Below are 22,857 nucleotides of genomic sequence, written 5' to 3'. Positions count from 1 at the left end.
GAGGACAGCAAGACTCAAGTTCAGACAGAGGAGAATAGTCAGAAATGAAGCAGGGGATTCAAGGGTTGTTTAACGTCCAAGAGTCCAGGCTTGTGATTGAACATACCCATGGTGGCAAGAGAGGGAGCCAAAAGGTAACACACAGGCTCCAGCAATTGAGGGGGTAGGGATGCCACTCGCAGAAATGTGGAAGTCTGCATGTGGGGTAGGGGAAGCCGAAAGAGGGAAATCAAAGTATTAATTTGGGGCAGGTTGAGTGTTAGGTGCAGGCAAGGCATCTAAATGCAGATCGGTTTTAGCTCAATAGAATAACACGTCATTGTAAAGCTGGACCTTTCATATCACTGAAACTACTCCTATTAAATCTGAGACTGAACAGGGCCTCTTGCAGAATAAAACAAAGGACCTGGAGATATGAGATTTTTCTTAAAAAGGAGATTCATATAATACATTCATTTAACTCTGTTGTGTGGTTATAAATAGAAATACCTATATATTTTGAAATACAAACAATTCCTGAAATTACCAAATTCTTCCTGAAGTTTGGAAGGTTTTTTTTTTTTAAGATTTTATTTATTTGAGAAAGAGAGAGTGTGGGAGCACCAGCAGGAGGAGGGGCAGAGGGAGAAGTAGAAGCAGACTCCCCTCTGAGCAGGGAGCCCAATGCGGGGCTCAATCCCAGGACCCTGAGATCATGACCCGAGCTGCAGGCAGACGCTTAACCAACTGAGCCACCCAGGCACCCCTGAAACTTGGAGGTTAAAACAGAAATAATTGGTAGAGCCTCACAACACTTCCAAACATTGAGAGCCAAAAGCACATAAACCACAGGCAAAGTAATTAATTCCAGCCACGCAGAGTGTTAGGCTGACGTAGTTATTACTCACGAGAGGAGGTAGGAGGTCTCCGATGACTGCCTATAAACACTATTTACTCAAATACCAGGTCTGCCGGCAGGGCGGGTATTACAGAGTTTTGAAGGTGCTGATGAGTTTTACTTCTGTTGAGTTTCCATTAATATTAAGATACTTGCTGGGATTAACTGTTGCCTGTGTTGAAGAGGTCCAACTATAGCTAGGGAAACACTGAAGTTTTCCATTTAACAGTAGATGATAACAAAGTCCAAAACTCCTTGACATGGCCTTTGAAGTAAAAAGTGTTCAACATCTATATGCATCTACCATGATGCTAGTGGCTGTTAAAAACAAGAAGAAGAGGAGGAGGAGGAGGAGGAGGAGGAGGAAGAGGAGGAGGAGGAGGAGATTGAGGGGCAAGATACCAAGGCATTCTATTGGAAATAGTACATGAGCCAGAGTCCGTTTCTGCCCATCCCTACCTCCTCCCCACCCCTATGTGGAACACCGCCCCAGGTTTTATTTTTCTGTTTGCTTTCCTACCCCTTTGCGTTTGCTTAGAGGCTATCTCTGCCTGGAAAGCTCTTTATCAGCTTCTGTGCCTTCTCCAACTCCACCCATGTGGCTGCGTTGCTTCTTCATCTGTACTCCATGTCTCTCCTTTTACTGGCACGGTGACTGAGCTGTCACTGCACTGTGTTACTGTCAGCTGTGTGCCTCTCCCCCAGGAGTGTGAACTCCTGAGGGTAGGGACCAGATCAATTTCTATTTTTCTGTGTGTATTCCTAGCTTCCAGCACAGTACCTATCTACACAGCAGACACTTGGTAATGTGTATGGAATAAACAAACAAACAAACAAACAAACAAACAAATGATAGCATTTTGAAGAGGAAACCAAAAGAGAAAAGATTGAAAGAGGAAACTCTGTTTTCACTAAAAGGAAATTGCCAATATAATGTGAAATCGTGTATATCTAATTGTGAATCGAAAACCATAAAAATAATACTCCCCAAAATAGGTATTTTTTTTTAACAAAAGATGCTAATTGTCAAAGGGCTTGGATATTATTGACTCTAAAAGCAATTCTACCCCAAAACACAATGTAATCAAGCGGGGAAAAAATCCTGAAATAGAAAATGCTGACGCCTAGAACACATTTGATTGGATTTTTTTTTCCTCAAGGGAAAAGGTCTTTTTTCCTCAAAGTGGATAAAGTTGCAAAGAAATTTAAATTTCTCATACTTAAGTCTGGCCAGGCCCAGTGGCTATGTTTAATTGCTCAGCAGAGTTTCATCCAATGGATTTCAAGTTTGTGGAGAATACTTAGAGAGGGGTCCAGTGAACTAAGATTACCCATGAGTTGTAATTATGATGGCAATCAGAGTGATTTGTAACATATGTACTAGGATATCTAAGGACCATTGTTCTGAAGGTACTGTCCTTGAGAAGCCATAATTTTTTTCCAGTGATGCTGTTACAGGGCAAAACTCTTCCAGATTCATTTCCAAAGTCATGTGTCAGCCATCCAAGATTTGAGAGAAGAAACTCACATAAGACTAAATGTATTCTGGGTTGTTCCAATGAGAACACTAAACTATCTGGGGTGATTTTTCAAGAGATCAGTTTCAACGCAATAGAAAAAAAATTTTTTTTAAAGATTTGACCAATCCAACAATGAACTGGATATTTCCTAATGTATAATTTTCACTGCAAGTGTTCAAGTAAACCCTCGATAACCACTTAAAGAAGTGATGAAGAGAGGATTAATGTATTTCAAAGCCCCTTTGAAAGCTGAGAACCTGTGATTCCAAGAATATCTGGGTAATTATTTTATAGTCACACTAAATGTATATTACAGTCTGCATGCATCAAGCCAGGTGTGTGCTCAAACATCACCTTGTTACAGAGATCTTTATCTATATGAAATATTACACACACACCCCGTCTCCTTTCTTCTCTCTTTCTTTCTCACCTTCTCTCTTTCTTTCTCTCTTTCTCCTTCTATTTCTCTCCATAGAGCTTTGGTCTGATATGTTTTGTATTTATTTATTTATTTGTATATTGTTTCCCCTGACTAAAGAATGTAAGCTCCACGAAGGAAGGGATTTGGTTTGTTTTCTTTACTGCTCTAACCCCAGCACCTAAACTGGAATCTGTCATAAAGTGTGTGTTTAATATATTATCAAATTAAAATACTACTAAAATGTTACAGAAAAATTACACACGTGAGAGAGACAGTGAGAGGAAGGAATGAAGAGAGCAAAAGCCATAATTCCACTATTTTGGGGTACATAATTATAGACTCTTTGTAGTTTCTTCTCATCTCTTTGCTTTCAAAGAAGTTTTTATATAGTTGTAATCATCATTCATCGTTTTACCTAAAACATTTTATACAGCTGAAAAATTCTCATCTCATTCACCAAATGTGACTTATAGTGATTTGATGTCATTTCCAAAAACCAAACCCATTTTCACATTAAAAACAGATATGTAGGGATCCCTGGGTGGCCCAGCGGTTTAGCGCCTGCCTTTGGCCCAGGGCGCGATCCTGGAAACCCGGGATCGAATCCCACGTCGGGCTCCCGGTGCATGGAGCCTGCTTCTCCCTCTGCCTATGCCTCTGCCTCTCTCTCTGTGTGTGACTATCATGAGTAAATAAATAAATAAAATCTTAAAAAAAAAAAGATATGTGACCAGTAAGGCTACACAAAAGACATATGCCACAGCCCAAAGAAAACCAACAAACTCACTATTTCTAATTTCATAATCTCATCAGTATCATTGAAAAGAGTCATAGTTATTTTTGGAGGCAGAATAGCATCATGAGCTAAGATCATCATAGCCAAAACACTCTTGAAAAAAAAAAAAAAGAAGTTGGAGGACTTATACCTCCTGATTTCAACATGGACTACAAAGCTATAGCAATTAAGACAATGTGGTATCAGCATAAAAAATAAACACATAGATCCACAGAACAGAAGTGACTCTCCTGAAACAAGCCCTTATATTATGGCCAATTAATTTTCCACAAAGGCAGCCACGCACTTCAGTAGGGGAAAGTATAGCCTTTTTCCCAAAGAGATGCTAAGCCAATTGGATGTCTGTATGCAAAAAGATGAATTTAGGCCCCTACGTTACACACATGCAAATATAAGGTGATATGGGTAACAGACTTAATTATGAACACCTAAAACTGTAGAACTCTCAGAAGGAAAACTAGGAATGACTTGGATTAGGAAAATATGTCTTAGCTGTAACACCAAGAATTCAAGTGGTAAATGAAGAAAATTGATAAATTGGACTTCATCAAAATTAAAAACATTCACTCTTCAAAAGACACCAGTAGACAACTCAAAATTGCAGAATGGAAGAAAATACCTACAAAGCATATACTTGCTACAGTCCAGAATATATTCTAGAACTCTTACAGGCCAATAAGAAGAAGATGATTGAATTTAAAATGAGTGTAAGATTTGTTCCAAAAAAATTTTATCAAAGGAGATACGGACACATGAAATGATGCCCAACATCACTAGTTATGGGAGGAATGAAAATTAAAACTGCAGTGAGATATATTTCACACCCACTAAAATTAGGCTATAATCAGAAAGATGGGCAGGAACAAATTAGGATGTGGACAGTCCGGAACTGATGTCATTGCTGATAGGAACGTAAATGGGACAGCCATTTTGGAAAACAGTTTGGCAACTTCTTGAAGAGTTAGATTTAAATGTGCCCTTTAACGAAGCAGTTCCTCCATTATGTAGCTACCCAGGAGAAATGAAAACATACGGCTACACAAAGACTTGCATGTAAATGTTCACAGCATTATCTGTAACAACCCAAACCTGGAAACAACCCCAATATTCACCAACTCCTGAATGTAATAAACAAAATATGGTATATTGCACGTGTTAATAAGTGTATACTTTTATGCACACACATCTGAACAGCTCTTTATCTATCTGTATGCTAAGATGATACATGGATGAAAACCTGTAAATCATTTATATATTTTTCACACTCAAAAGAATACAGACGTATATATAATCGCATGTTAGAATCTCTTCAGTTTTCAGCCCAGATACAAATCTGGGTTCAAATTCTAGTTCCACCACTTTTTTAGCTCTGTGGCCGTGGGCTAGTTACTTAAGCTCTCTGTTTCTGTACTAATAAAATAAGGATGATGATATACACCTCACAGGACTGTGGCATTAAATGCAATAAAATATATAAAATGCTTAGCACTAATAAGCCATACCCAGTATTATTATTTGTCTTTTTGGAGTTTTATCTTCAAATCTAATTGTTTACTAATACTCTCAGCTGAGGAGAAGGAAGCCATTTCATGAGTGGAGAAAGCCACTTCTGTACGTCTAGCTGTCTGACTTCAAAGTTTTCACTTAAACTCTCAGAGCTTCAGTTTCCAAAATCTGTAAAGGAGGACAATCACCTCGCAGGACTTGTTATGATTGGTGCCTTGTAAACTGCAAAATACAATATAAGTTTAAAGGTGCTGTATTATTACAGCCTTCTGCTACCATCACTGCCACCCACAGTATGTTTCTGGAAGAACCCGAATAACCACTCATAACAGAGTGATGTATAGTCATTTCTCAACCTCTGAGACTATATATAATCAAAGGATCTTTTCATGGCCGTGGTGGTGGTAGCGAGTCCTTTTCAAAATAAGTCTTATGCCCCTGTTGTTTGAATACAAAGTGAGGACTGTGTTACTCCCTATCTGAAGCACTCTCTGCCTGTCCTCATGAGCTATCGGGCTCAGCTAAATATGTCCCTGGCCAGTATGTTAATAATCCCCACTGGTTCTGAGACCTCCATCCACCGCCGATGTGACATTCTTTGTGTTCAAATGTCTAGCTGACGTCTGCTGCTTAAAACAGCCCATGCTTTCACCCCCTCTCTGCATTGTCACGGCCCTGTCTCACCGCTCTTAAAAGGCCACTCCTGGCTCCAGTTGCCGACCAGCCTGCCCACTTGCCTCCCGGCCTGCCTGCCGGCTGCCTCGGATGCCTGCCTCTTCCAGTTCCGTGGGGGTCTAACAAGGCAGGACCATGTCTACCTTTGGCTACAGGAGAGGACTTAGCAAATATGAATCCATCGACGAGGATGAACTTCTGGCTTCCCTGTCAGCTGAGGAGCTGAAGGAGCTAGAGAGGGAGCTGGAAGACATTGAACCCGATCACAGCCTGCCCGTGGGGCTAAGGCAAAAGAGTCTGACCGAGAAAACCCCCACGGGGACGTTCAGCAGAGAGGCACTGATGGCCTATTGGGAAAAGGAGTCCCAAAAACTCCTGGAGAAGGAGAGGCTGGGGGAGTGTGGAAAGGTAGGCTCTCGGGTTTTTCCTTAGCGGCTCCCACCCTCGGTCCCCCCACCCCCAACCCAGGAACCTGTTTTCCGTAACTTTACATCCTGCTTCACTTGCCTTTTCTCATAACCCATTTGCACCTGCTACTGAAAGATTCCTCAGGAGCACCCCCCACCCCCACCCCGGTGGATCAAAGTATGTAAAACTCTTAGCTGGGATCCTCTGAGTGACTTTAATCAATAAGGATGGAAAATAATCCACAAGCAAGACATGGGTTTAGATATATTGCCAAACATAAGTCTAATTTAGGCTGTAAGTTGCTAATGCGGCATAGTATCTGTGACTGTATATATATAGAGAGAGAGAAAGAAAGAGGGAGAGAGAAAGACATATGTATACATATATGTGTGTAAAGACAGAAGTGATTATACTCTGGTTGCTTTTTCTGTGAGGGTGGCCACAGTAAAAATAATTCTTTGACTTCCAACACCAAGAAGTGAGCGGAGGTGGAAAGGACATGGCAATGAGAGCCGGTTGTTAGGCCTTGAACAGGGAGTCATCTCTGCAGAGTTCTCTTTTCTATCCATCCATCGAGGGAGTTGAATCCAGGGTTTCTTTTGTAAATCAAGAACCCCTTTGAGATTTTGATAAGTTAGGGGCCTTCTCCTTAAGAAAGGTGTGCTTGTGCATACATACACAAACTTTTACATGGAATTTCAAAATGGCAACACACATCCTGACGCCCACCTGAGGAACCCATGTTAGGCACACCTAGTAGGTGACCGCTAAGATTCGTTTCTACTTTATAATGGTGACTCTGAGACCAGGAAATGTTCTTCTACTAAAGCTCAGGTCTGTTAAGTTTTGTTTTCTGCCCAGGAAACAGTTCCTTTGAATTTTAGGTTACTTAAAGTTACTTTGAATTTGCCTAATAAGTCATTATCAGAAGAAAGTTCAAAAGACTATGTTCTGGGAAAATAGTAATGGCAATAACAATGTTAATACTGTATAATAAAGTCCTGAATTTGTGTGAGAACACAGGTCAGGAGCAACGGTTTAAAACCTCCACTAGAATCATCTAAAATCAAAATGGCCCGAAGCCAATGGCAAGACTTCCACAGTACTAATCTAGGCACTGTTAGATGATCTTGATGATAGGGTGTGTGGGCCACATTTGTAGCAAGATATGTGTGAGCCTTGTTCATGTCAATCATCACGGGAAGGGCCACTGGGATCAGGCCAGGGTCTGCCAAGGCCACGGTGGCTGTCTGCACTGGGGACAGAAGGGCTGGGGGGAGGCTGGAATTGGGCTGGTCAGTTCCTCCACAACCATGATTCTTAGAGGTCTCTTTTTTTTTTTTTTTTCCTGATGTGAGAATATGTGTCAAAAGTCTGACAAAATATGTAAAACATAACATTTTTGTTATGGTCCTTAAAGAATTTCCTTGATAAAAAGATGAAAATTGCCACAGAATATTCAGGAGAGACTGCCATCGTAGCAGTAACCCAGCAAAGGCATTTTCACGTCTTAGTGTCTTGAGATCAGTGGGAGATCAAGGGCAAAGCTTGTTGTCAGTCATGACGGGATGCATCCTGATACTGCCAAAGGTTTTGCTGATCCCTGCCAATGTCTTATCAGCTCAATTAGAGAGGCTGTGTGTTGATGAACTTTGATTCCTTTCTCCGGAGTTAACTTTTCTCCCACTGCACTCTCCCAGCTGGCCAGCTGTCTCTGTAGTCACAAGGAGTGCTGAGCAGAAGCCTGGGGATAGAGGGTGTAAACTCATCCCCACCACAGGACAAAGCTCAAGGCAGCTGGCGGGTGGGTGGGGGCTGGAGTGGCCATATAAGGGAAGAGCAGTGCAGAACGGACCAGGAGAAGGAAATGAGGGTCTTTGTTATAAGGCTATTGGCTCTGTAAAGACTTACAAAAATCATGTTCAGTGCCTATTGAATGATGGACTGTGCCCCTGTGGGTCCACACAAATTATGCTCCCTTAAGCTCCAAGGGGCCTTGGAGACCAGAGGGTCTGGCTCCCCTAACTTGAGTATCTGCTGGGTGACAGGCAGAGGGGCCAGTGAGTTCACTCCAAGATTACAGGGAATTGTCACCTTCTGCACATGAGAACTGAGATGAGGGGAGGTTAAGAAATTGAGTTGAAGTGAACAGTTTATAAGGAGAGCAGACATTCAAACGAAGGTCTGCTGGTGCCGAGATTGCCATTCTCAAAATGTCGGTGCCCAACCCTTCAGCATCACCTGGGAATTTCTCAGAAGTACTCATTCTCGGGCTCCCCCAGGCCTCCGGGGAGTGGGGCCCAGCATTCTGTGGTCTCACGAGCCCCCAGGGGTGATTATGACACACACTACAGTTAAGGACCACGCAACTGTACCATGGCTTCTCTGAGACTTCTCAGAGCTTTACCAACTTGACTACACAGTCAACCAGCTCTTCCGGGGTAGACTCAGAACCCAAAATCAAGCACTCTCCCCTCCTTGTTTATATGATGATGCCAGGGAGGTGATCAGGAGACACGGTTGGCCACCCATTCTTGTTGCCTTATATATTCCCTAAGAGGGTCAACATTTGCTTTCTCTGTACTCACCCCTCAGGCCGCACCCCATCCCCGCCCTCCCACCCCCATTCTCACAAGGATCAAGGTTAACTCCAGAGCAGTGGCAGATAGCAGACCTGAAACAGTACAGTCAGTCCAAATGCCAGATAATACAGGAAGTAGGCAAAGCCTGCTTTTTCACATCCTCTTATTTCCCTCTCTAGATATTCTGGTATCCTCCTAGATGTCCCCCACCTGGGGCAGCTAGCCATCCCAGATTGTCTGGGACTATTCAGGCTTAAGAACTACAAATCCTGCACCCTGGGAAACCCCACAGTCCCAGGCAAGCCAGCACAGTCACCCACCTAGCCCTGGCCTTGTCCTGACTCTCAGTGGCTGGTAGCCAATGTCCATTTAGATCCGTTCAGTCAACAAATATTTATAGAACCCCTACTACATGTTCAACACTGTGCTAGGTGAACCAACCAGACACGATCCTTGTCCTCACCCAAATAACAATCTTTTGGGAAAATGACAAACAAGTAATTAAAATAGGTACCTATTTAGTGGGGGAAGTAGAATGCCACATATGATGAAGAATATGAGGAGATAATGTGAGGAGGCGTCAAAGAAGGCTTTCTGGAAAAAAGTGTCATTTGGATGTTACATGACAACTCATCGCTGGATAACAGTTGCAGATATTGTCTCTTCAGACACGTTTTGAGGGAAAAACATCTCTTGAAACCGGAGCCCAAAGGTCTTTTAAAAAGCAAAGGGGATAAAATTTAATAGTGGCATGAAAGGCAATATATCTTAGATTTTGAGACAGGTAAGTCTCTTTTCTCCAAATATTGAAACAGCTAGAACTTCACACAAACACACGGCATGCACGCACTATCCCCCTTCCTCCTGCTCCTGAAGAAGTGAGTAAACAGAGACCAACCAACCATCCCAGGAGCGGCTGACCCCTGCCCCAGGCCATCACTTGGTGCCTGCCACTCCAAACAAGTGGATAACTGGAGGCTGTTTTGTGGTAGCAACTGGGCAAACAAACCTGGAGACACAGGTACAGTGTTTTCCAAAGCTCATTCCACATGTCTCAGGCAGCAGAAGCCCTGGGTGTTAAAAAAAAAAAAAGTTGCCAATGTAGAGGGAATGACCTAGGCTTTGGGGAAAAGGGAAGGATTGAGGCTTTAGAGGAGATAAAAGAAAGGACTAAACAGATGGCATTAGGGGAAATTCGACTCTATCAGCAATTTCCAGAATTCTTTTTTTATCAGAAAAGATGAAAGAAAGAAAAGAAAGAAAGAAAGAAAGAAAGAAAGAAAGAAAGAAAGAAAGAAAGAAAGAAAGAAGAAAGAAAGAAAGAAAAAGGAAGGAAGGAAGGAAGGAAGGAAGGAAGGAAGGAAGGAAGGAAGGAAGGGAAGGAAGGAAGGAGGGTGGGTGGGTCACTCGGCATTTTAGTACAAAGTCTCTTAAGCAGGAAAAAAGACAGAATTAAGGCTGTGTATGCCTGAAAGTCTTTCATAATTGATACATGGTAAATAATTGAAGACCATCAGGCCGGGGCAATGGCTTGCCTCAAGATTTCCTACTGGTCTCTGCTGTTTCATGCTATGGTTAGAATCTGGCTAGTGCCAGGGGCGATTATCTTTCCCACCCCGTGTCTCCCGCAGTCCGTCTCATTTAACCCTGCGCTAGCTAGCGTGAGATCTCGAGTCAATGTGCAGCAAAGGGTGACCTGAATGTTTTCCTGCGGAGCTAGGTTGTGACCTGCTGCTGCCATGAGCAAATGGCCCCCCTGCCCCCTGGGCTTCCCTTGCCACAGCAGCAACAGAGACAGCCGCAGCTCTCAGCTGGTTGGAGGGGGGGGGGGGGTGTCTCTGAGACCCCGAGCCAGGCTCTACCCCAGAGGCACATTAATGTTGGAGAAACGAAGGACGCCCACACAAGCCATCGACCAAGGGCACAGAGCACTCGGCGACTGTCCCAGCTGCTACGGGAGGCAAATTTGAGGCAGAATTTCTGAACTTTAAAAAAGGGAGTCCATTTACATGTTGTGTATTTTTGTTGCCATTTGTTCATTAGAGATGGAGAAATAAGGAAGGACCGAGGAGGGATTCCAGAAGGGAGGGCTGGATTTGCTCAATTCTAAGCAGACAGGGAGTCAGGGAGTTCTGACCAAGTGGTTAAGAGAATGGAAAATGGACCAAGGGTTTTCCAAAGCTGAAGTTCCCACTCGTTTGTTCAAACCGGCAAAAACGATTGCAAATGTCAACATAATACGCAGAATTCTGGATATTTATTCCTCAGGAAAGAAAAATGTTTGCCTGCAAACGACTGTTGAAAGTTCTGCAGCGAAGGGCTTACCCTGCTGGCCCCAACCAGGGAGCTCGGAGGCCAGAGACCAACCTTTGCCTTACCTGCTTCTGTGTTCTTTGCCACGCGTCATTTCCCTTTTTTATTTCCCAGGGATACAGTCGGCGTAGAAACACCGTTTGGGTTGTAGATGTGAAAAGTAGTGATTTCACAGGTCGCAAAAATCATGCGTTACTTTTGTGAGTCTAAAAACCCGGTGCTTAGAAATGACCGAGTTGACGCTGTCGTGCTCTCCAGGTGGCCGAGGAAGAGGACAAAGATGAGAGCGAGGAGGAGCTGGTGTTCACGGAGACTAACAGCGAGGTTTCCGAGGAGGTGTACACCGAGGAGGAGGACGAGGAGGACGAGGAGGACGAGGAGCACGAGGAGCACGAGGAGCACGAGGAGCGCGAGGGCCGCGAGGGGCACGAGGGGCGGCAGGGGGGCGGGGAGCAGGGAACAGCGGAAAAGGAGAAAAGCATCAACGGAACGGCCAGTCCCGGAAGCGGAAGCGGCAGCGGCAGCGGAAGCGGAAGCGGCGGCGGCGGTTCTGACAACGCCAGGCCACAGACGTTCCGAAGCCAAATAGAGAACGTCCATCTGACCAACGGCCACGGTGGGGGGAACGCGGAGCCCCCGGCGGCCGCTCACCCCTGCGGGAACCCCACGGCGATCGAGGAGACCCTGGAGAAGATCCGGAACAACGACCCCGACACCACGGAGGTCAACCTGAACAACATCGAGAACATCGCGCCGCAGACCCTCGCCCGCTTCGCCGCCGCGCTCGCGGCCAACACGGCGGTGAGGACCTTCAGCCTCGCCAACACGCGCGCCGACGACAGCGCCGCCGCCGCCATCGCCGAGATGCTGCGGGTCAACCGGCACATCACCAGCGTCAACGTGGAGTCCAACTTCCTCACGGGCAAGGGCGTCCTGGCCCTCATGAGGGCCCTGCAGCACAACACGGTGCTCACCGAGCTGCGCTTCCACAACCAGCGCCACATCCTGGGCAGCCAGGTGGAGATGGAGATCGTCAAGCTGCTCAGGGACAACACGACGCTGCTGAGGCTGGGCTACCACTTCGAGCTCCCGGGACCAAGAATGAGCATGACGAGCCTCCTCACGAGAAATATGGATAAACAGAGGCAGAAACGGAGGCAGGAGCAAAAACAGCAAGAGGGCTGCGACGGGGGAGCCAACCTGAGGACCAAAGTCTGGCAAAGGGGAACCCCTGGCTCTTCACCCTATGCGTCTCCCAGGGGCTCTCCCTGGTCATCCCCCAAACTCCCCGCGAAAGGCCACTCGGCAGCGGCGGCGAGGCGGCCCGCGTCCCCCGCGGCGCCCCCCGCGCCCCCGCCGCCCCCGCCCCCGCCGCCCCCGCAGAAGCTGCCGCCGCCCCCGCCGCCGCCCCCGCCGCCGCCCCCGCCGCCCCCGGAGAAGAAACTGATCACGCGAAACATCGCAGAAGTCATCCGACAACAGGAGAGCGCCCAGCGGGCGTTACAGAATGGACAGAAAAAGAAAAAAGGGAAGAAGGTTAAGAAGCAACCAAACAATATCCTAAAGGAGATCAAAAATTCCCTGAGGTCAGTGCAAGAAAAGAAAGCGGAAGAGAGTTCCCGCCCTTCTACGCCCCTGAGGTCAGCTCACGAGAACCTCATGGAAGCTATTCGGGGAAGCAGCATCAAGCAGCTGAGGCGGGTAAGTCAGCCCCGGGGCGGCTTGGGGGCGCACGTGCAGTAAGTGACTGAGCCTCGGTGGCTCGAGGTCACGGGGATGGGGGGGGGGGGCTCTAGAAATGTTGAGCGATGAATGTTTAAGATATTTTGGTGTGCAGGAGCAAGCCTCCAGGCCTGGAGCGCGAGGAGCAGGTCATCAGGGAGCACGTTTCCAACGTCTGAGAAGGGCGCCTGGGCCACCTTCTCAGCACCTCGGTTCTGGAAGGGCCAGGCCGATTTTAAGACACTCCGGCATGTGAACATCCTGATTTCCTTAATAAGAAAATTGGGGAATAGGATTTACATTCCGAAACAGAGTCATCACTTGGCAAAAATTTTACCGCAGAAGTTGCAAGTGATTTACAACCTCATTTATTTTTTTTAACGATTTTATTTATTTATTCATGATAGACATAGAGAGAGGCAGAGACAGGGAGCCCGATGCGGGACTCAATCCCGGGACTCCAGGATCGCGCCCTGGGCCAAAGGCAGGCGCCATACCGCTGCGCCACCCAGGGATCCCTACAACCTCGTTATGTTACACGGTCTGAGTATCGAGTATCACACGGCAGTGATCGGTCTGTCCGATCCGAGTTTGTCTCAGAGGATCCTGCTAGAGACACGCCCTACAGATATTTTTCACTTTCTCATTTGTGTTGTTTTACTGAAAGAAAATCCCCTATTTTTATAGGTGGAAGTTCCAGAAGCTCTGCGATAAAAACATGATCTTTAGAAGAGGATGAAGAATCATTCGATGGTATTAAATAAGATGCATTGTGAGATGTTTCTATGATCCCTTCTTCAATTTGAAATGTTTCCTGACTTTAATAATAGCCTTACCCGTTAATCCCAGAAAAGAATTTTAAGAAACAATCGGCATGTTTCTTCTGTAAATATGAAAATAAACTACTTTTTTTTTATGTTATGAGATTTGTGTTGGCAAAAAGCGGTTTATTTAAAGATGCGCTTATATCTCTGGATATGCTGATAACTCCGAGCTGTAATGAGTTAATGAAATGTGCTGTTATTTTTGTAATCCCAATAAATTTGGATTGAAGTTTTTTGGTTTTTTTTTTTTTTTTTAAGAACAAACCAGTTTTTGTGTGTGTGAGTTGATACATCTGTCAGGTATGTATGTAACATTGCCAAATATTACAACTATTACATTCTCACCCTAAAAGGGTTTGGGTCCTAGCATTTTCCTTTCTTTGTTGTTTTCATGTCTAAGAAAATTCGATCAGAGCTCTTTCTAAAAAGTCTGAAATAAAAATTTTCCTAAAAGTCTTCTTGGCAGTGAGGTAAAAGCTCTAGAAGACCCCAAAGTGGCTGCTATCATCGTGGATGCATTGATACTAGACCCAGGGTGTCAGCTGACACCCCCACATTCCCCGAAAGGCTGATTTGTACCCAGGAGTCAACTGAATATTTACAACTATTTCGGGAAGAAAAAAAAAAAATAAAGGAAAGCTTCTTGGTAGAAGAAATAGTGTTCGGGGAATTCCTAGAACATAAGCCCTGAATTCAGAGCTATCTTGTGGCTGATACTAAAGGCTCCCTGCTCAAGTCTCCCTTTGAACTCTCCTTAGTCCGGTGGGCCTCCGCCGTCTTCTGCCCTACACAGGTGGTGATGCGGACATCCTTGACACACATCCCAGGACAAAGGCACATGCGTTTCTAATCCCCAAATATCATTGGATTCCCACCACCTCTCTCTCACTCAAGGAAGGTCTGAGTTCAAATAATACCCGAGATTACCCTCATCCCACCCCCGTGCTCCACTCCAGTTTATGAAAGCTATAAATCTCTTCCAAAGTCCTTTGTATTAACTAAGATTAGCAATGTTTCCCCTGTGTCCTGCAGAGTCTAACAGTGCTCCTGGCAAAGCTCTCTGGGCCACCCATTCAATAATTGTTTGTTCTACTTACAAAGCTTTGGATTATCTCCAATCAAGAGGATTGTATGTCACTAGGAAATTTGTCCAAAAGTTCTTGGCTTTGTTTCTTTTAGTCTGTTTCTATCATTCTGCCATTCTCTTACTCTGTGAGCACCACCTATGTAATGTCTTACGGAGGGTGCCAGAGGCCTGTGAGCTGAGTCAGGACTCTGGCTCCATGTGAAGAGTGATTGACACTTTCTGAGCTATCTGAATTTTCTCATGTATACTTTTCCCCAAAACGTGAAAAGGTGAAAAACCAAACATAATATTATAAATAGTCCGTGATAAGACAGGTAAGAGGTGATCAGATACTAAGTGGGTACATTAATCATTCAGGAAAGACTTTGCTAGAATGTTATTTCAGAATACAACACTGTAAACATTTGAGGTGCTATGACTCTATTCAGCACAGGACAGGGATTCTTAGTTCATCCTTCCTGCAAACTCAGAGATTAGTTCATTCTCTATAAAGAGCTTTCAGCTCACTGGGAGAAGAGTGTAAGGGCAGATGAAGTGTTTAGGCTGTGATTTATATTTGCACATTAATCTCTTGAAGTACACATCATCCTGATTTGAAACGGGGCCAGGATGCTAAGTCTCACTCTGCGTCGGGAGCCCAGCCGCCCTAGGCATTTATAAGTCAGTGTCAGCACGACGTTGATTTAATACCTGCCCTGACGTAGTTGTTCCGAACCAGAGAAGGGAAGGGGGTAATAACAGGCTACTAGGCCTACCCTGAGATGCACCTACTGAGTAGGGCAAATCCATAGGTTCTGGAAAAGACCTCCTACCCACTGCCTTTCATGACAGAGTTAACACTATCTTTTCTTTAGTCCTCTGAGGCTTGGAACGTGGAGTTTTATTTTCATTAATCATCAAAGAGCTTGATCTAAGAGACCAAGAATTGAGCTAAGGATTACAGAATCAGAAATATGGTACCAACGTGAATGCACCTGACAATTCCCACAAAGATTTTCTAAATGCCTACTGTGTTCCAGGAGCTTTTCTGGGTGCTGAGGATACACAGGGAACGAAGGAGATAAAAATCTCTCCTCATGTAACTGACATTCTCATCGAGGAAGCTTCCACCATTCCTGCCAGGATCATGCCCTTACTTATCAAGTTCCTGTGTATGAGATACTCTGCTTGGTGCTGGGGGAGACCAAGTCACATTAGAAAGTGTCCCCTACCTCAAAGCAGTGGGAATCCCGAGAGAACCATCCCTTCCCGAATACGTGATAAGAACTGACTTAGAGACAGGTTTAGGGTCCTCTGTGGACACGGAGGAAGCCTAATCACGTAAAGTTAGTGTGAGCAAACTTTTTCTGTAAAGAACTAAAGAGTAAATATTTTAGAGTTTGTGGGCTGTTTGGTTTCTGCCAGAACTAGTTAACTTTGCGACTGCAGGGCAAAAACAGCCGTTGGCAATCTGTAAATGAGAAAGCATGTGTGTGTCCTAATATACTTTATTTATAGACATTCAAATTTATGTAACATTCCAGAGTTAACGTTCCTCTTTTGATTTTTTCTGACCATTTAAAAATGTAAATGCTTTTCTTAGTTCACAGGCTCTACAAAAAATAGGTGTTGGATGGATTTGATTTGTTAGCCACAGTTTTCCCTGTAGACCCTTGACCAAAAGCAAATAAGGACTCAAGAAAAGTTTCTCAGGGGAGGTGCCTGGGTAGTTCAGTGGGTGAAGTGTCTGACTCATGATTTTGGCTCAGGTCATGATCTCAGGGTTGTGAGCCCCAAGTTGGGCTCCATGCTGGTTGTAGAGCCTGCTTGGGATTCTCTCTCTGCTCCTTCCCCACCTCTCTCTCTCTCTAAAAAAGAAAAGAAAAACAAAACGAGAAAAGAAAAGCTTCTCTGAGACAGCGACACATGATTTTTTTATCCAGGCTAAAAAAAAGAGTCAATTGATGGGGTTAGGGAATAAGGAAGGATATATATATTTTTAATTGTATTTATTTATTCATGAGAGACACACAGAGAGAGGCAGAGACATAGGCAGAGGGAGAAGCAGGTTTCCTGTGGGGAACTCAATGCAGAACTCGATCCCAGAACACCGGGATCATGCCATGAGCTGAAGACAGACGCTCAACCACTGAACCACCCAGGTGTCCCAGTACAGAAGGGTATTTAAGTTTGAGGAAACAAGGCAATATATAAAATAATTGAAAATCATAGGGCTTAATGTAATTCTGTAAGAACAAGGATTTGGTAAAGAGTTAATATTTCAGTCTTTTTTTCTAGTATTGATAATTTTGGTGAATTAAAAATAGAACTATATTTTCTGTATGGTCTTTTTTTTTTTTTACAAAAATAGTATGTGATCATTAAGAAAAATCAGAATATACAGATAAGCAAAAGGACATAATGAATCCTCATATTCCCACCCACACAGAACAACCACTGATGATCCTTTAGTGTATATCCTTTTAGGTTCTCCTTAAGGCATATCTATATATACAAATTACTATGTTTTCTACAAAAAGGAGAAGACAGCATATATACCATAATATAACCCACTATATTTTATGTAAGAAAGTTCAATGATTGTTGGATATTTAGGTTATTTTGATTAGTCCTCTGATGTTGGATATATAGTTGTGTCAGCCTATCCCTTTTAGTTATTCTGACTTGTGACTCTTCCAGAAGGCCCTTAGAAGAACAGATGAATGATTGACAGCTATAAAGCCATCTGCCAGATGGACAAGAGTGGTGAGCCATCATTGTGGTACACCAAAACTGGAAATTAGGTTTCAACCAAATTGTCATTTTTACCAACTTTCTCTCAGCCAAATTTGATATGCCTATCTGAACTGCAGATGCATGCATTAGTTAAGATGCTTTCAAAAAAGTTTGTACAATTTTCTACTTCTGAATACAAAAGCCTGGGATGAATTAAGAGTTACACAAGCCCAACCTGAACAACTTGCTGCAAGTTAAGGAATGTGGACTTAATTATGAAAGTCCTGGGAGCATCAAAGAATTTCAAGAGGAGGAGAGACATGATGTTTATATAGGTTTTCAAAATATGACCTGTGTAACCAAGAGAAGGATGGACTCCATGAAGTCCAAGCTGGTGACAGGAAGACCAGGCAGGAGACCATTGTAATCACTTAAGAGTGAAGTGATACAAATTTGAACTGTGGACACTGCGTAAGTGTAAAGGGGTCCAAACAGATAGAGCAGAGACCAAGAAAGCACCTACTCCACCGAACTTAGTAACTGAGCAGGTGTAGGGCAGGAGGCAATGAAAGGAGCCTATGCTGACACTTGTGTTTGAAAGTTTGCATTATGCCACTTCGCTTTTATGGAACACATATATTGGTACCCGTTTTCACTGACCAAAGGGACTCCAAAGAGAATTTTTACCTTTACAGAAGTGAGGAGGATAACATGCAGTGTTTGTTTTACAGCGAGCTGTTACAGAGGCAGCGTGCACCTCAACCACCAAGTCCTCTCCCCAGGACCTGCACTTGGCATCTCAACATCAAGCCTTCTTGGCTTTGAACCATGTCTGTGAGCATCTGTGCTTTATCTCAACTTATTTTGTGCATCTCTTAGGAAGATGTGTCACAGAAGAGCCTCAGAGAGGTTATTTTGTGGGTCTGGGAGTACTCATAAGCTGTTGCATATAAATTAAGTCATTGCTGCTTTGCTTTGGGCCCATTCTGCTTACGGAGGCTTTTATAGGAATGCTCTGCTTTAGGATAGTGAGGGAAAATTGTGTGTATATTCTGGAAAAGTCAGCTGGAAATCTCATTCCATCTCTGTGACAGGCCATGGTCTTCTGCAAGATTGCTGAGAATTCCTGGGATGGAAGAGTATTCCTGCTCATAGTCCCTGCACCTTGCAAACCCATGGACTTAATGGCCTTGCTCCAAAGTATATTCACCTAATGTGGCAATTGACCTGTGGCAGTCAGCCCTCTCTCCCCTTTTTCACAGACTCAACTTTGTATGAACATTTAAGGAGACAAAGAAAGGGTTGACATGGCAGCAACACAAACGACTTCAAATCAAACATGAGACATTACTGCTGTGAAAAGTTCTCGACGGTCAGAGATTCCCCCACCCCACCCCCACCCCCCACCCCCGCCTCCCCTGCCACTGGCTATTTCATCCCACTTAGTTGTCTCCGTTTTCTTGCTAGTGTATCACTTCGTCTCCCCTCAGGCTTCTGCAGCACTACTGTCCTCCTATATTACCCTGAGGAATTCCAGATCCCTTTTGCTCTGCTATGCACAGCAAATTCAGCTGTCTCTGGTCCTCTCCCAAGGTGCAGATCCTGTCTACCTTTGCACCTCCAAACTCACGAGTGTGGTACAGATGCCACAAGTCTTTTATTTACCAGGAGCCACCCCTAGACTTATGGCTGTGAAAAGAATCCCACCCCTCACCCCCGCCTGCCCCAGAAGATGGCATATGTTCTCCCCAAACAATACAAAAACGCTCAGAGTTGCTCACGACCTGTTATCAGGACCGCTGCTCCTGAGCTGGTTTCTTCCAAACTGGCTTCTCTGCATCTGTGCTCACTCTTCCCAACTTGTCTTTAACAGGCTAGAGAGATATTCTTTCCAAACTGCAAGTCCAATCAAGCAGTCACCTGCTTGAAATTCTTCAGGGGTGGCCCATCTTCTCCAGAATAAAGTTCACATCCCTTAGCATGGCAAACATGGCCCTGATGACCTGTCTGCCTCAGCTTCCATCAAGTGTCCTCATGTACCTTGTGCTCAAGCCACACTGAGCGACCCGCAGCCCACGGAGCAAGTGGTGCCCCCTGACAAACACTCTTCAGGAAGACCTCTCCCACTCCTTAAGTCTGGTGAGTGCCTCATCCCTCCCCTAAAAGGGGCCTTCCTTGAAACACAAGTAGCATATTGACCCAAGTTGAGAAGGAAAAAAGCATTCTTCAAAAGAGCCTCTGTTCATCTCCCTGTTCTCCTGGATGATCTCATTCAAAGTAAAATACTATTCATACCACATGACCCCCAAATCCAGCACAAATAAAGGCCCCCATGATTCTGAACGCACACATCCACATTGAGACATGATGTTTTTAAAACTGAACCCATCTCCCTCGTTCAACACCTGCTCCTGTTGTAATCTATTTTCCACAGTCTCACAGTACATTTTGCCTTGCATTATATACTACTTGTGTACCTGTCCTGATCTCCCCACTATCTTTACTGGACTGTATATCTGGAGATCGGGGACTGTATCTTATCTTTCTAATAAACACCGAGTACTCAATATATGTATTGGGGTAGACGGAGATAGTAGCTGCTCAACAACAATGAAGAGACATGACCATATCTTCTCATCATTCTTCCTACAGTGGCCAACAGTGGTCTGGGATCAAAAAGGAACATGGCTGAGAAATGAAGTTCTAGAGGCAAGATTGGTCCTAGGTTCTAGGACAGGTCAGGACCTACACATGGGAGGCTAAGGGGCTCCAATGAGCACCCAGGGACACCATTTCCTCTGTGCACATTGTAGGGCCACAATTCTAAGAATATTAGCCTCCACTTTCCCTGCGCCTCCTCCCTCAAAGCCTCTGCCCCTTTCCTACATGTCATCTGGGAGCAGTGGTCAGGCTATCGTCACGAGTGGCTCTGCAAGCTACCGTTAGGAGTGCATTTGGGCTAGCCAGGGGCGGATAACTGGAAAACGAAAGTCCTGTTCTCTAAATGAATGATCCTGAGGTAAAATTAGCCTGATCTTCAAAACCCTGAAGACAAATTTGCACTCTAAACCAGAAGTTTTTTACTTTAATACATCACCTATTTGCATATTAGCTATGCTGCACTAATTTTCAGATGACAAATCACTTGTCCCAGATTGAAACATTATCTAATGGACGCCTGGGTGGCTCAGTGATTGGGCGTCAGCCTTCGGCTCAGGTTGTGATCCCGGAGTCTGGGGATTGAGTCCCACATGGGATTCCCCACAGGGAGCCTGCTTCTCCCTCTGCCTGTGTCTCTGCCTCTGTGTCTCTCATGAATAAATAAATAAAATATTAAAAAAAAGAAACATTGTCTAATTAGCTATATAATTTTTATTATAAACTGAAGTTTTTTGGCAACACTACTTTTGTGGGGTTATATATTTTGAATTTAAAAAAATTAGACATGTAATTGGAAAGCATACTAATCTGTGGTCAAAATAGTGTTGACACTAGCACAAACTGTTAAATTTTCTCTCTTCCTAAATGAAATCTCAGATGATCCATCTGAGTGATCACTGTTACATAAACACAGAAACAGATGATCAAAAAAGTCAGTCTCAGATTACAATCTGCAAGTTGCCCTCCCTGAATGTATCCTGTATTAATTCCTTTGCAAGCCAGAGGCTGAGTGGTGGCAGCATTAAAAACCAGGTTAAAACCCCAGATTAAAAACCAGGACATCCCAGTGAACATAATCCAACACATGGTTGCTCAGAGGAACTTTTTGCAAACTGCTCGGCAAAAGTGGGAAAAGTAAAGGACATTTTTTTTAACATTGTTTTTTGGACATTGGAAGGAAGAGTCAGAGGGGAAAAAAGACATGTATTTTTTCATATTTATGATTGCTGTTTTAGAAGTTATCCTTTAGTCTTCTGCAGCTTCATTCTATCCACATGGTACCAGTTGGGAGTTGTGGGGCCTACCCAGGAGACCGGCAGAAAGCTGTAAATAGCACATTCAGGAGGAACAAGGTAATATTAACACCTTCAATTATTTTTCTCTAAATGCTGCCAAGAATTTTTTTGTGACTCTTTTTGGAGATACTGACAGGAAGTGGAACAGGAATCTTGATTTGTTGGGATGGGTAACCATGCTTTTACCTCAGAAGCTATTAGTGGTGAACCTTGTTTTTAAAGAAATGCACATTTTTTTAACATAAGTCAAAAAAAAAAAAAAAACCCTACAAACCAAATCCCATTCTGTCTCCACATGTGATATTCATAAATTAAAAATCACCATTGGGATGATAAAAATATGAAGTAAGTGAAAAATGCTTAAGGAAAGGAGACACTCAATATACGTATTTGAATAGACGGATTACTTCGGGTTCAAAGTGAGGACTCTGAGGTAATTCCAAATAAATTCTGGTGTCATCATTTATTAAGCATTTGGGATTACTCAAACATGTTAGTTACCTAATCTAATATTTCAAATGGGAAAAAATATTTTAGCACTGATGGAAAGCGGAAGAGGGAGTTGGGGATGAGCAAACCAAAGATAAATTATAAAAGTACTATATTTTATTTACTGAATACTCCCAGAATATGAGCCTGTACAAATCTCACAACTTGCTTTGGCTTGCTTCAGTGGCTGCTGTTTTAGCTGCGTGATCATATTTTCCTTTCTGTTGAATTTTGCTGTTTTTTTGTTTGTTTTCTTCTGGAAAACGGAGAATGACAGCATTTCCCTTTGGACCTTTGCACGTGCATAAGCAGAACAATCCCAAGCCTACATTTGAAGTCAAGCTGTTGGAGTACTCTTTTTATTTTTTACCCAAACTATCACCAATGATTTAATGCACCTGGGAGGCAAGGAACTGCACTGGTTCAAGGCACATCCTCTGTATTAAGACAGATCTAAGTTTGAGGCTCAGCTCTGCCAGGTACCAGCTATTTAACTTTGTGCAAATTGTTTAACCTATTTTATTTGCATTGGCTGAAAAATTGCGACAACTTCCTCATGTAAACTATTTCATGCCATGTCCAACTGCCTGTTTTAAGTGTTCTAATAAATACTGGTTTGTATGAAAATGGGTAATTTATTTTATTCTTTAAAAAAAGGGAGGGGGAATCCCTGGGTGGCTCAGCGGTTTAGCGCCTGCCTTTGGCTCAGGATGTGATCCTGGAGTCCCGGGATCGAGTCCCACGTTGGGCTTCCTGCATGGAGCCTGCTTCTCCTTCTGCCTGTATCTCTGCTTCTCTGTGTGTGTGTCTCTCATGAATACATAAATAAAATCCTAAGATGAAGATAAAATCTTAAGATTTTATTTATGTATTCATGAGAGACACACAGAGAGGGAGAGAGAGGCAGAGACACAGGTAGTGGGAGAAGTAGGCTCATGCAGAGAACCTGATGTGGGACTTGATCCT

General features: G+C 43.9%; 1 protein-coding gene and 1 long non-coding RNA gene across 3 annotated transcripts in view; one reads left to right on the top strand and one right to left on the bottom strand.

Moving 5' to 3' along the window:
- LOC102157206 overlaps window positions 1-9,516 on the bottom strand; it is a 60,947-nt gene extending 51,431 nt beyond the window's left edge. The window contains exon 1 of one of the 2 annotated variants that reach the window (XR_005369341.1): window positions 9,300-9,516. This is a non-coding gene — a long non-coding RNA (uncharacterized LOC102157206). Of the gene's footprint in view, window positions 1-887; window positions 1,398-9,299 lie in introns of those variants that run through there. The other variant, XR_005369340.1, reaches the window with a different exon arrangement.
- LMOD2 (leiomodin 2) lies at window positions 5,766-13,878 on the top strand. Its single transcript, XM_038556663.1, has 3 exons — window positions 5,766-6,203; window positions 11,357-12,799; window positions 13,508-13,878. Exons 1-3 carry the CDS (start codon window positions 5,931-5,933, stop codon window positions 13,532-13,534), a joined length of 1,743 nt encoding a protein of 580 aa, XP_038412591.1. The 5' UTR covers window positions 5,766-5,930; the 3' UTR covers window positions 13,535-13,878.
- Window positions 13,879-22,857: the final 8,979 nt, after the last annotated feature.

The sequence above is a fragment of the Canis lupus genome, chromosome 14 (genome assembly GCF_011100685.1).
Source record: "Canis lupus familiaris isolate Mischka breed German Shepherd chromosome 14, alternate assembly UU_Cfam_GSD_1.0, whole genome shotgun sequence".
NCBI classification, from domain to species: Eukaryota; Metazoa; Chordata; class Mammalia; order Carnivora; family Canidae; genus Canis; species Canis lupus.
This window is presented reverse-complemented; position numbering and strand designations above follow the sequence as displayed.

What these genes read in the sequence shown, in the direction of transcription:
- LMOD2 (XM_038556663.1), top strand. Translation starts at nt 5,931, where the DNA reads ATGTCTACCTTTGGCTACAGGAGAGGACTTAGCAAATATGAATCCATC. An exon ending in GGCTGGGGGAGTGTGGAAAG is followed by an intron (nt 6,204 to 11,356) that starts GTAGGCTCTCGG and finishes CGTGCTCTCCAG; the next exon opens with GTGGCCGAGGAAGAGGACAA. An exon ending in GCATCAAGCAGCTGAGGCGG is followed by an intron (nt 12,800 to 13,507) that starts GTAAGTCAGCCC and finishes CTATTTTTATAG; the next exon opens with GTGGAAGTTCCAGAAGCTCT.